The sequence below is a fragment of the Ornithodoros turicata genome, chromosome 7 (assembly GCF_037126465.1).
Source record: "Ornithodoros turicata isolate Travis chromosome 7, ASM3712646v1, whole genome shotgun sequence".
Classification (NCBI taxonomy): Eukaryota; Metazoa; Arthropoda; class Arachnida; order Ixodida; family Argasidae; genus Ornithodoros; species Ornithodoros turicata.
The window spans coordinates 23,692,860-23,706,707 of record NC_088207.1 but is presented as its reverse complement, the minus strand read 5'-3'; the positions used below and the strand labels follow the sequence as shown (position 1 = coordinate 23,706,707).

The 13,848-nt window shown below is 45.8% G+C and overlaps 1 protein-coding gene across 1 annotated transcript in view; it reads left to right on the top strand.

The window, feature by feature from the left end:
• Window positions 1-13,060, top strand: part of LOC135400358 (urocanate hydratase-like) — a 33,763-nt gene extending 20,703 nt beyond the window's left edge. The window contains exons 16-22 of the mRNA XM_064632194.1: window positions 202-272; window positions 342-440; window positions 6,544-6,643; window positions 6,780-6,861; window positions 6,945-6,993; window positions 7,534-7,584; window positions 12,821-13,060. Of these exons, the coding sequence (XP_064488264.1) occupies window positions 202-272; window positions 342-440; window positions 6,544-6,643; window positions 6,780-6,861; window positions 6,945-6,993; window positions 7,534-7,584; window positions 12,821-12,964 (596 nt within the window). The 3' untranslated portion in view covers window positions 12,965-13,060. The remainder of the gene's footprint in view (window positions 1-201; window positions 273-341; window positions 441-6,543; window positions 6,644-6,779; window positions 6,862-6,944; window positions 6,994-7,533; window positions 7,585-12,820) is intronic.
• Window positions 13,061-13,848: the final 788 nt, after the last annotated feature.

Genomic DNA, 13,848 nt, shown 5'->3' with positions numbered 1-13,848 from the left:
ATATCCATAATATGAAGACAAGCTATCGTAGAATAACAACAACTTTATTTTGTGACGCTATTATGTGGAGCTATCTTAGAACCCGCCTACACGAAAATGCAGATTACCTGCCTAAACGAAAAGATTCATAGATCGCTGTGAAAACTTTCAATTTTCGCTGTCATCTGTCAATTAATATTGAGCGCACAATGTGTTATTTAGTTCCTGACAAAGTGAAAGAACAGTATGCTGACAACATCACTTGGCTCGAAAAGGCAGCAATTCACAATCTGGTAAGAAAACGAAACATCGGAAACATCGGATAGTACTTTACTTCACAAAAGCATTCCCATCAACTACAGGTGGTTGGATCCCAAGCACGCATACTGTACTCCGACAGGACGGGTAGGGTTGAAATTGCTCTGGCATTCAACAAGGCCATAAGAGAAGGACAGCTTAAGGTATGTTACGTTTCCATTGAACGTTTCGAGGTGCTACGCTAGATTTGTATTTGTTGTGTGTGTGTGCGTGTGTGTGTTAAGAAGCGACACAGGGTAGGCTGACAGCTACGCACGGCTCATAGTACGAAATACAAAAAGTAGTGAAATCGCATGGGAAAGTGTATTTATTTTATGTATTTATCTACACACAAGTAGTAATCACTGGACACAGACTGCCGCCAACTCACAAGTTCGTCTAAACACGATTTAATTAGCAATAAGAGCTAATCGGAACCCCCACATTAATCAGCACCCTCCAGGGAGTCATTACACTAATTGGGGAGCATCTATCTCGTATCCAGACCAAGCTGTGAGTTGGCGGCAACCTGTGTCCATAAAAAAGAAAACAAAAAGAAGAAAAAGAGATAAAAATAGAGTGGAGAGAAACAATTTATTCGAAAATCAACGACGCCGTGGCGAAGAAACCGCTCCGAAACGTCCGAGTGACCAGCGCCTGCCATGTTGGTAGTTGGCGACGGGCAGTTGCAGAGATCGACGGCAGGTGGCCACTTAGTTGCAAGGCATCACACCAGATGGCGCCTCCATCATAGCTCTAGGCGAGAAAGACAGAGAACAACAAGATACCAGCGGCGGGTAAAAATGGCAACACTGTTAAACAAGTGTAGTCATGCGAGAGAAAAGGTATAACCGCTACTGCTAAACAGCATGGAGAAAACGGTACACACCGGAAAAAGGCTTGGGGGGCGATCGGTTAGGCCTAACCACAGCGTCACAACACTATGCAGCTAACACAAGGTGGGAACCACTGGGCACACATCGCTAAACATGCGTCAACACGAACAAAAGGCTTGCTCACCGCTAAACAAGTTTAAGCATGCGCGTAAGGCGAGAAAAGGCTTAACACGAGCGCGGTCAAACATCGGCAAATCACTCGTTGGTCACCGCAAAACAAGTCAAAACACGGGGGCCCGGCAAACATGCGGGAAAAGGAGCGCGGTAAAACAACACGGCAAATCACTCACCTTTTCCCCCGTGGCGACGGGTGCGACTGCTCCATCCGAGAGGTAGGCAGAAACTGAGCGGGCGCGGGGACTGCGGAGCAACCGAGCGCACGCCTGCTCTCCGCGACAGCTAGCGAGCAACAGACTGGGGCGCCGCGTCACGGCAGCTACGCATGCGCCCGCGCGCGCGCTCCTAGCGCCCTCTGTGCCGCCCACCCGACCGCGGGCTTTTTCGGTTTCGGCTTTCTGCTCCTCACGCTGCGTGCGTGTGCGCGCGCTCCTAGCGGCAACGGGTGGCTTCTTCGTTTCGGTTTCGCTCCCGCTTCTTTGTGCGCGTTTATCTGTATAAAGGCACCGCGCTCGCGTCATCACTACGCGAAGATGTACAGCTACCACTCGTTACAAAATTGTTCCCGCACCCACGCTTCTTGGGAAGAAGTGGAGAAGGCATGTTTCAGCAGCGAAAGTCCCTGCAACGAGCTCATCATCACTGCTTTTCGCTACGTGATAGACACGGTAGGCTTTGTCAATATAAGAGAGATCTCGCCGGGGTCGCTGCAGGAGATGGTGCGTCGGATCTACGCCCGTTACAAGAACGTCTACATAACGGTTCCCGACAGACCCCTGGGACTGATGAGCGAATTTGTGAGTCTGGCCAACGCAGAATTCAACTACATCGCTGCAGACATCGTGAACCTTCTCGCTCGTGCCATCGCTCATATTAAGCATGCCCTGTGGAAGCAGCGACATTTGCAAGCACTCTACATCGTGAACTTTGTCACTGATTTATTGAACTACCACTTGGTTATCGACATGCAACACATTAAACAGTCCGAATAACTTTGACGAGACTGTGTTTTCTTTCACTGAAACATGTTTATTGAATACGTACAAAAGAGTTGGTCGATAGATGCCTGCACCCTCCCTGACTTGTCTGATCTCACGAACGGAGCATTACGAGATGATCAGACGTGCCAGAAAAGGAATAGGGAATCTTCTGGATAGGAGGAAAGATCTAAGTCGTCCTCAATTTTCATCAACTGCTCTTCCAGGCTTTCACACGTGAGAGAAAAAATTATGCTGTCCATGTCGCTATAGATCAATTGCACTGAACACGTCAAGCGAGAAAAGAGCGACTCATAGATGAAGCTGTACATTCGGACTTTGGATATCTCTAGAATGGCAAAGCCCACATAAAGGGGGTGCGTGCACTTGATGCGGCGTTGTTTCATCTCGTACAAGATGCACTTATCACTCAGAATGTGAAAATGCTGACTGTCGACCGAGCTAGCTTTTCGGAGCGCGCTTTCTTTGTCGTAGGCTATAGCGTACCTTTTCATGCGTCTCACATTTTGTATCGACTTACCCAACGTACTGTTCGACATGGTTTTGTACAGAAGTCGCTCGAATTTCGTGGTCGTGGCATTCCTCAACGCGACGTTTCTCTGCACGAAGGTTCGCAAAAAGTTGTCATGGCGGAACGAGAGGGTGCTGTGAACACGTTTTATTTTCATGCCCAACCTCACATACAGAACGAGCAATGCATAATGAATGACATACCGTTCTTTGTCGTAGTACGTCAGCAAGAGTTTCTTTGTGGGAGGGGTGTTCAGCGACAACGCATCTTTCAGGTGTCGCTGGTAGGGGGAGAGTTCGTTCTCGTCCACGCAACTGTGTTCGGATGCTAGGGGAAAATCCCTGGTAAGAGCGTGCAGTTCTTCGGGATAACACAAGTCTACTGCGTAGACGTAACCCACTTCCGAATCGTGAGGAATGTTGAGAAAATCGATCTCCCTCCACCTCGAAGGATCGACCCACTCAAAACCACCTGTCGGGAGATAGAAAGTCATCGCATACGGGTACAAACTGTTCACGTCGAGGTACTGGATAAAAATATTTTCTTGCTGGGGATCGTAATCGTCACACCCCTCGTGATTAGCCCAACAGTATCTGTGGAAGCTGTTACAAATGCCCCCCCCCCCCTGATTCCCTTCTCGAACGTTTCATACATCTCGCGATCGCTCATGAGCTCGAGTTTGACATTGGTGAGCTTCAGAGAGCTGCTCCACGCGTAACTGGCGAGGGACATGGTACGTAAGATATATAAGGCTCCTGCCGCGGTAATAGGCGCTACGCATTTCGAGAGCGAAATTCCCATGTGGATAATTCTTTTTCATGTCCTAAGCGGTTTCTCTCAGTTTCTAAATTAATAATGAAACGGGTTTCCAAAGAATCATTAGCGATCCTTTGGCGGATTTGATGGAAATGCGTTAGCACTAAAACTTGAAAAACATTTGGCTACTCCCCTTCACAACGCTACACAACCCTCGGACGACCCTTCAGAAACGCTACACAATCCTCCACACAAGTCTACATAACGCTAACGCAAGACAGCATCCACAGCCAAACGAGCCTTTTAGGCTTCCTTCGATTCAGCTTGGCAGTGCTGTCTCACAGCCTCAGCCTTCTTTCGCCGCCGCTCTTCTGCACAGCTTTCATATGCCATGGCGTGCCCACGCAGAGACGCTTGAGCTTGTCGACCACCACAGCTGCACGCCGCGTCGCGCTCTCCACGCACCCTCTGCATCCCTCCTTCCCTCTCCACTCACTGCGCATGCATGCTGCGGCTTGTCGTCCTCCTCTCCCCCGTGACCTCTTAACGTACGCCTCCCTCCTAACGTACGCGTATGCATCCCGTTTTCAACAAATCAGGGTAGATAACGATATTATTCGAGATGGTGGTTGGCTAGGAGCATGCTAAGCATTCATTTCAAGCAAGTTCTAGTTCATTTCTAAGCAAGTAAATTTAAATATAAGCAAGTTCATTTCTAAGCGTGTACTTCCACGCGCTCTTCACCTTTAGTCTCCCTCTCCGCAGCACGCCCACCTACTCTCCCACTCTCCCCTCTGAGCGCCTCTCTCCATTTCCGTGGCTACAGGCAGATCACGGCGCGATTCATTCGTAGCGAGGATCTAATGCTAACGTATTAAAAGCAGTTGTCAATCCTGGCGGCACCGCTGTCTGACGAAGGATTTCAAAGGTGGTTATCACGGTACTAAAAGCTGCATGAATTTGTGTGAGGCAGTCTCAGAAAACATGCATGTAAAATTCCATAAAATGGCAGATTGGGCCAGTCGGTACATGACAGAGGTTCGTCAAACTTGGAGCAAACACACACGGACAGGAGGACGGCACACACCAGGAGCCAGGGCCGTCCTTCTGTTCATGTGCGTTTGCTCAAAGGTTCACGAACCCCTATGCATGTAAGTTCTGCACTCTAAATATAGAACTTCACCGCATAGCACGCTGTGCACCAACCATGGCCACGAACGGTAGGGCTATCACTTCTAATTCAAAGAGAGAGGGGGCGTACGCCTTTTTGTGTCAATTATCATATATATTCAAATTGACACAAAAGGTGTAAGCGCTCCCCACCCCCTCTGTCCTCGAATCAGAAGCGACAATCCTATCAATCATGGAGCCGAACATGCTATGCGGTGAAGCTCTGTTGTTAGAGTTTACGGGTTATAGAATATTCCTTCTTTTCAATAGTTTGTTGAGCCCGTCGGTGGCTCGTTTTAGAATCGTCCTGATGTCGCCTCACATGCAGTACGTGGTCAAGCATAAGTGTAGAGGAAATCTGTTCACTTGCTCAAGGTGGTGATGCTAACGGTGACTTTATTAACCGCGCTTCTTGTCCGGCTACTCTGGCGACCTGCTCCACCCAGTAAACCATTTACATCCAGGCAATATCTCTGTGATATCTAATTCCGGATATTTGGATATCTGCTGGAGGTTCGTGAGGATCCAACTTACATCTACAGGACGTCCGTGAGATATGCATTTTAACCCTCCTTTGTCATCCCAGATATGTCCCCGCAATGTATTTTAGTGGATATCAGGACACAGATTGGACGTCACAAATATCTGACATAAAATTTAATATTAACTTGCGCTTACTTACTGTTAGTTTAATACATGTATCTGAGATGACGACGCCATGCTGATAGAAACGCAACGTACATATTAATTACCAAACATATTACATAAGTTAATTATCACATGTTTGTCATGTGTTTGTTGAAATAAACGCATCGAACATCAACAACAGGAAAAAAATCCAGGAACTGTAGTGTGCCCCGCAAGTGTTCGGCCACACTCTGACACACAGTCCACTAAGGTGCTCTCACCTTAAGAATACCTTTTTGTCCCCTCTACTGCGTACACATTTTTGAAGGGAGACCAGAGCATTCACAATAGTCTCTGTTGACAAAATGGCCAGAGCATATACTGAAATACAAGTTGCTGGGGCACATTCGTTAAGTGTATTGGCCGTGATGCATTTGTAACGGTGAGGGGTTGCTTCTTTCCAATTAACCTGTGTCTCTGCAGAGTCAAGGCATAACCAATAACGTTTCTCACATTCCTTCCTGCCAAATACTATGTTTTTAATTCAAGCTATTGTCTATAATGTGATTAGCTGCTTCGTGGAGCTGTAAAAGTGATCGAATTCCACTGTTGCTTGACGAGCGTTACGCATAGATAAATACTTTCACGGCTAGCAGCACGCGAACAATAAAAATATATAACGATTTTACTTGTTCCCCCATATCCTGTTAGCGTTTACAGAAGTTTTTGCTTGCTTTCAGCACAACAAAAATGTGGCTGTCGGAACAAGATGTCATAAACTTCACATTTATCTCTATATCTCCAGGCGACATCCTGGCGACGTTCCTGTGACGTTCAACCAGTGCCCAAAATCTCATGTACTGCATATTACATGGAAATCCCAGGGATCTCCAGGCTGCTACCTCCACTCAAATATCCAAAATGCGATATCCTGCAGATGTACCTAGGGCATCTGTTATTTACTGGGTAAAACCGAAACTCGAATGTCGTTCTGAGACATCCCGTAGATATCGCATGGTTGTCCAGATATTCAGGACGTTTGCGACCTTATGGGGATGTCCTATGGATATGAATGGCTTACTGGGCACAAAAGAGATCATGCGCCCTTGGCAGACTTCACAGCCAATGGCGTCTGCATTTGTTTTAGAGCGTCTAAGTGCTATCACTAAAGCACGTGATCTCCATCTTCCAGGGACCAGTAGTGCTCAGCCGTGACCATCATGATGTCAGTGGTGCAGACAGTCCGTACAGAGAAACATCCAATGTCTACGACGGATCAGCTTTTACTGCTGGTGAGTACTTTCCATAATAGGACGACATGTCATCCGTTGCAACAACAACAATCACTAACGGTGATGTTATGGGGGTGTTTCATCGCATACGCTGAGGTACCCTACGCTGCGTTTTTAATGTAATGTCATGTTCCAGATATGGCGGTGCAGAACTTTGTGGGAGACGCCCTCCGAGGAGCAACATGGGTTGCCCTTCATAACGGAGGAGGTGTTGGGTGGTACGCATGATTTGGAGATATTACTGTAGGTAGTGATCCATACGGCTTTGTAGCTCATTATTCTCTTCATTTCTCCCGTATAGGGGCGAAGTAATCAACGGAGGATTCGGCTGTCTCTTAGATGGCTCAAAGGTAAGCATCTATGCAGTTTCACCAAGCGTGGTTCACGCAGTTGTGTGTTGCAGATAAGCATCAGACGTAGAATCTAGTGGTAACACCACAGCATCGTTCCTTTCGTCGAAGTGTCAGAGACACGTCTGTACTCGATTTCGTGATAACCAGGAAGTGAACGAAGGACGAGCGTCTCGCACCTCCTGGTCCTAACTTTATTTTTCTCGTATAAATAATATGTACCGAAGAAGAAAGTACACAGAGTAAATGTTAATGTACACACAAGACATATCAACGCTCAAAGTAATATTTCAACATTGTGAAGCTTTCAAGGATGGCTTATACCCAAGTACTCGTTCTAACCGAGCGAAGAAGACCACCAATTTGGTGGAATGGCACAAGTTCTTTAGAACTTACAGGAACTGCGTACCAGAATTCTCAAGAGCCCATTGACCAGCCCCTGTTTCACTAATGATCATGGATGTTGCGTGACACAAAACCTGAATATTAGCTGACATGGACATGGCACTTCTTGTACAAGAGACGATTTATTGTTTTCAGGAAGCTGACGGGCGTGTGACCTCCCTTTTATCATGGGACGTCAACAACGGCGTAAGTAATGTGACTTTGTTTTGGGCTGCCCTTCCATCGCTCATGTTAAATAATGTAATTTCACTTCATCCTATTTATTTTCGCCCATACCACCCAGGAACGCCTGGAAGGGGAGGCAAATTCGTATGTCACAATCCTGCTTGCTAAACTTAAATGTTGTTTTGTCGTGTGGCCCCAGACAACACGAAATGGTCCGATAAATGTTACTGGGATGTCACATTGGGGATGTTGCGGACATCCCGGGGATGTTCCAAACACAGCCTAAACTTGTCCCGAAAATGAAAAAATGAGACACCGAGAAATGTTTCAGGGAGATCCTGTGGATGTCCTCGAGGGATGTGCATCAGACATGAATGGGATGTCGCTGAGAAGCCCCTCCCCCTCGTGCCGTCCCTGTTTAAGTGCTGTCCTTTCCACTTTTTTAAGCTATATAATGTATTATAAGCACTGCAAGCAAGATGCACACATCGTGAGTAAACATGACAACATTTTATTGTTCCTTTGAGTTACATATGTCATCATCCAGCACGTTGACCATTAATACTATGAAGCTAATAAAATATCACAATTCCAACAAATACTAGCACTTGTACGGGGTTATAACTATTCCCTGTAAACACTAAAGAATCCAAATGAGGGGATAGCAGCTGCCGCTTCTAAAGAAATTTAAAGCTCCAAATAGATTGTTAAAATTGCCCTCTGTAAAAACACTAAAGGGTTCCCAACCCGAAACGGATCAAATGGTGAGGTAGCAGAAGTTTAAGCTCATTATAAGCAAGTATAGGCATTATAATATGCTACTGCAACATTCATGAAATCCCTTCGGCATCACACCGCAGCGTCGGACTTTGATAATGCAACTCGCAACAAGAAAAGGCAGTGCAAAAGTTCAAATAGGATGTTGTAAGTAACGACAGGTACTGAACATATTTTCCCTGAAATTTTATTATGTTACCTCGTAGAGGCGCATTTCTGGCTTGGATAGCTGAGGAAAGAGCTGAAGCTGAGGCAGAGGTATGGCGAATACGGCTGACTGCAATTCAATAGAGAGTTTTAATGCACCGTACGCTATCGCCTTTGCGTATATAAGGAATAGCGTGGTGGTTCTGCGCAATGCGTGAAGCTTTCTCTATGTTGAGGTCGTGCACAGAACCAGCAACGCTAGCTCTTGCGTACGCAAATGCGTTAACGTACGATCCACTAAAACTCGCTATTTATACAGAGGAAATGAAATGTACAGGTGAATATGCAACAATGGTATAAATGCAAGACATACCACAAGCCCGTAGAGTATACAAAAAATTCAGTGAGTGTGGAAGGAAATTGTCCAAACGAAACAACAAACAAAAGAGTCAAAACTAACAAAAGAGCACAAACTGGAATGTTCCTGGTACAGGATGTGGGGCAGTTCAACTGAGCTTCTGGTCTGGGCAGCCGAAGGAAGAGCAGAAGTAGAGATGGAGCGAATACGGCTCACTGCAAGACAACCATACAAAGGGAGTTAAATGTACAGGTGAATATGCAACGGTGCCAAAATGGGAGATTAATCACAAGAACGTGAAACTTGCTCTCAAACATGATGTGGCAGAGTATAGGCCAAAACTGATCTTTTGTCAGCGGAAGTCCATTGACGTTCATAATTATCGCAATTTCGTATAGTATTTGACTTAATCCCTCCAGTGCGCACCTCTTGCCACACCGAAATGGCAATATTTTCCATCTTCCATTCCTTCCACACCGGATGCAAAACGTGGGGTTCGTAGCAGGGCATTGCTACCACAAGCTGGGAGATCGATAAATGACGGCTGCGTCTTCAGCAATTTCAACACTTTTGTCAGATCTACATGTCACACAGACGATGCAAGCGCCCACAACCTCGGCCGCTCTTCAAAGTTAGCATGCAGAGGAACACTGGATGGGGAAGCGTCTCCCTCGTATTCTTGGTTCTGACAACTCGATTCCATGGATGTTTCACTCAACACGGTGTCAACGTTGTGAAAGGCTAATAGACTAGAAACCGCGAAAATGTTAGCTGGCTCAGCCGTGTTCTCAACGGACACAGAACGGATTTCATATCTTCGAAGGGCACGTTTTGGAGGAAGTAAAAGCAGCAAGTGAGGGCACATTAATTGCTGATAAGTTTCCTTGCACCGCTTTCCGTAAGTGGCGGTGAGATATTTGTCTACATTTCTTCATAGTGAAATACCTCTCAAGACTATGCAGCCCACACATAATCCTAACACGTCACCTCGTCTGCAAAAGAGTAAAGCAACCGGGAGACGCGCTTTGTGTTTCAGCTGCATCTGCCTGACGTGGTCATGATGGGTCTGCACCCGCAATAGTAGTCACATAACAATGCAGTTCAAGAGTGCAGAAAGTTTAAATATACTTACTTTTGCTTGTCATTGCTAACGACAGTTCCGTAGCAGAGTCACATCACAATGGACGCCCGAGCGGCCTCCTTCCCGCTGCTTTCCGTACTGCTCATCGCCGAACGTCCCAATTTGGCATCCACAGGGCGATTTCGCGGATTTCAAATGCTGCGTTTCAAACGCACATCCTACCAATGTACCAGATACATCGCCTGTGGGACTGCGGATGTTGGGACCTGTTTGGGATGTCCCTACAAAGTTTCGTGTTGTCTGGGGCTGTTAGTTGCTCTCTAGGAAAGTCTTCTATAGCGCAGTTGCTCGCGTTTCACATACACACGATATTCCCTCTAGTACTTGCCAGGCTTCGTTGTAGCTTTCAGGTCCGTATAGTAATAGTCCCTAGTCAGACGGCAAATCGAAGTCCGTTAGCGGAACGGCCGTCACTTCACCTGCAGCCCAATCGTCATTTCGAATGACATCGTTCTGTGCCCTGATTTGTTGACAACAGGAGGCGTATGCCTTTTTTGTGGCAATTATGAACTGCATAATTGTAACAAAAGAGGTGTACGCCTTCCATTTTCAAGACGTTAGGGTAGAGAATGATGTTATTCAAAATGATGATTGGACTACAGGTGAAGAAACCGCCGTTCCGCTAACGGACTTAGGTTTGCCGTCTGACTAGGGTATTAGATGCTTAACAAGCCTTTCTTTAACGGTTCCTTAAAATCTTTTCTTTTTCAACTTTTTTTTGCGTTCGCTTCAAGGAACCGTGGAGCGTTATGAAAAAATCTCGACTCTACGGTGTAGAATGGTTCTCAATAATAACCTTTGTCCGAAACGTATGCGATGGTTGTCATTGCGTTACACGCGGGAGCAGGTCACACACAAAAATGCGGTGACTGGGCGCCTGACACACCACATCAAGGAGGTAGGAGAACTAGGGATGGAACACTGCCATTGCTTTCAGAATCGGAAAGTGTAATGCAAACGACGTCACATAGAGCATGCCATATAGATCACGTGTCCGGGGCCGATCAATCTGCGGTGAGACGTCGCCACAGCTGGGACAAACGATTCAGCTGCCAGCGTATACGTGGCATCGAGCGCCATAGATACGAGATGCTATAGCGACGGACAGGTGATGCGGTAAATTGCGTAGGAATGCCGGTGCACGCTGTGAACTTCTAGGAGAAGCATTTGCACTTCAATTAAGCTAACTTAAAGGAAGTGACCCCATATTTGTTTTTCGTGTTCCGGTACAGAGTGTTCTCCAACCACTAAATGAGTTCCTGAGAAAGAACTATGAGCACAGGTGGCGCACAGAGCTAGCTTGAGAGCTCTGTTCCGCAAACCTTTGAAAAGTCCCTTTCCGCGTAAAAAGAGTGCATCGCAGAACATGAGGACGTCGTGACGTATGCTACTCCTCTCACGTGACCAGTGAAATACAGCGGCACAGCTCAAGCATGTATAAGCGGCGCGTGAGCTGAGAAGAAAAAGCAAAGAGACAAAGCAAGCAGCCTTCACCACGTCACGAGAGTATAGTGTGGGTCGTCTGTGGTTGCTTTCTTGGACTTTTTTTTTTGTCGATTGCACAGCTATAACGCACCGCAGAGCGAAAATATTCTGCATGGGGACTCCTGGTGGACAGCTTGACAGACGAGGCAGGATTTCGTGCGGTGTTAAATATCACCTGCTTGCCCTTGCCGATTAAGCACCTCTGCGAGCCGGAAGCTCGGAGAGGAGAATTGTTTGTCCCAGTTGTTTCCCCCCACTCAAAATTCTGGAACTGCGCACAATGACATCACACTCACTCCTTATTTCTGCGCCACATCTGGCGTCTCTTTTTACGTGGCGTCTCTTCTGAACAGTACAAATAATTTTTGTTGTGGAAATACATCCGCCCCGCATTCAGGAACACTATTTCGGGAGAATAAAATATGAGATACGTGAATTGTAATGGCGTAAATTCGGTGGGTTTCCGTGGACACCAGAGTATAGTAACGGAGTGCAGTAGATCCTTGCAAAGGTTTTGAGGATCTTTTCGTTGTCCCCAAGTTAACGCCTGGCGTCACAGAAAAACACTGCATACTAAGATGCTGCTTCGGTTTCTACACCAAGTACTTTAAAATACATAATAATACCTTGGATACTAAACAACAACCTATAGTCCTGCCTGAGAGAGTTCGACCGTTTGTTTACGATGTTTCTTTATTGAGAAATTGAGAAGAGAGCTCTTCACGTCATTCATTATTTCTTTCTAAGGCACATTCCGACCTTTAAGTTGTATGATTATAGTGGTTTGTTAAAGCAATTCAAGTTGACCTCACTGAATGCACAACGTAATATTGCTGACGCTTCATTCACGTACAAATGTGTACATTCATTCGTTGACTTTTCTTTCCCGTTATTGACCTCTTCGAGCACGTTTTGCAACCCACCGTTTTATATAGACGCATTCTGTTCATTGGGTCCTATCATGCGTTGTGAAATGTTGCAGAACTCGATTTCCAAATTCTGTGACATTTTTTTTTCTTCCTATGCGTCCTTCAATACGGATGTAACCACGTGTCTGTTGTAACGACAAATCTTTTTTGTTTTGTTTTTGTATTTTGCCTGTTGTCTACTTCTGTTTTTATATTTTAACATAGTTTGTGTCGTGTCGTTTATTGTAGTGCATTGTAGTCTACTGTAACGCATTAACAATGTGACTTTCCTCCTCTGTGTCTCCTCTTCTTTTCCCTTACAAACAAACAAACAATGTGACTTAAGTTGTGTGCGCAAATACTACTATGGCCCTGTGGCTGTTCTTGGGCACCAAAAACACATTTTATTATTTTATTATATATTATTTATTTCTTGTACAGGTGACAAGGCGCAGCTGGTCTGGCAACCAGAACGCATTCGACACAATTCAAAGAGCCATGAAGGAGGAACCCAAGCTGCGAGTGACTCTGCCCAACCGTTGTGATGACAGTGTTCTAGAAAATGCCATCAAAATATTCCAGTGACCAGTCTGATCTTTTTGAGTACCATGAACGTCTAGAAAGAGGAACGTCAATCCCGACGACCATCGCAACCAAATAAATGCACGCTTGTAACAAGGATGCCTGCTTTCATAATCTTCTTTGTATGTAGTATTCGTGTGCTTTTCAAACAGTGTGCCCGCATGATGGCGATGGTTGACCCTGTGAGTCAGTGCCGTGTATGCCAAAGGGAGTCTGGCCATTAGGAGGAGCCTAAAAAGGGGGCTCGACCTGTCAATCAAATTGAGCGTTTTTCATTGGCTGCTGTTTTCTATGCGGGCCGCCATGACACCAAAATTTTCCCGAAAATGGCGGCGTAGCTTGGAACGGCGAAGCGAGGATTTCATGACAATTTTTTTTCACAAATGACGTCAATTTTATTCCGTGAGTGTACATTCTGTTGCAATTACCTTGCAAATCACCTTTAAATTACGCTCTAGTGTCGATGTTTACCTCAAAATAATATGTTTCGTTGTCCTTGTTAGGCCTAGTAACGACAGCGATCACAGGCAAATAGCAAGAAAAACGCTACGGATGGCCAAAAATTTTCATTTTATGACATACTTTTATTCATATACACACCTTTGCCTGTTCTTGGTTCAATCTTGTTATGTTTCATAGTTAAAATACGTATAATACCGGCAGTCTGTTCCAACTAGCGGTTCTGCCGGCCAATCAGTTCTGCTAGCAAGCACTTCTGCTTCTGCTACTTCTGCCTTCTGCTATTCTGCGTCTTCCCGGCGTGCCCCGCACCATCCAGATGGCGCCGTTAAAAGTGGACGCAAAATCCATTATGTTTCTAGGTCGTCAGGGAATATCCTATTCAATCTAATGCAATCCAGTTTCCTGAAAATGTCGGCACCCAGTTA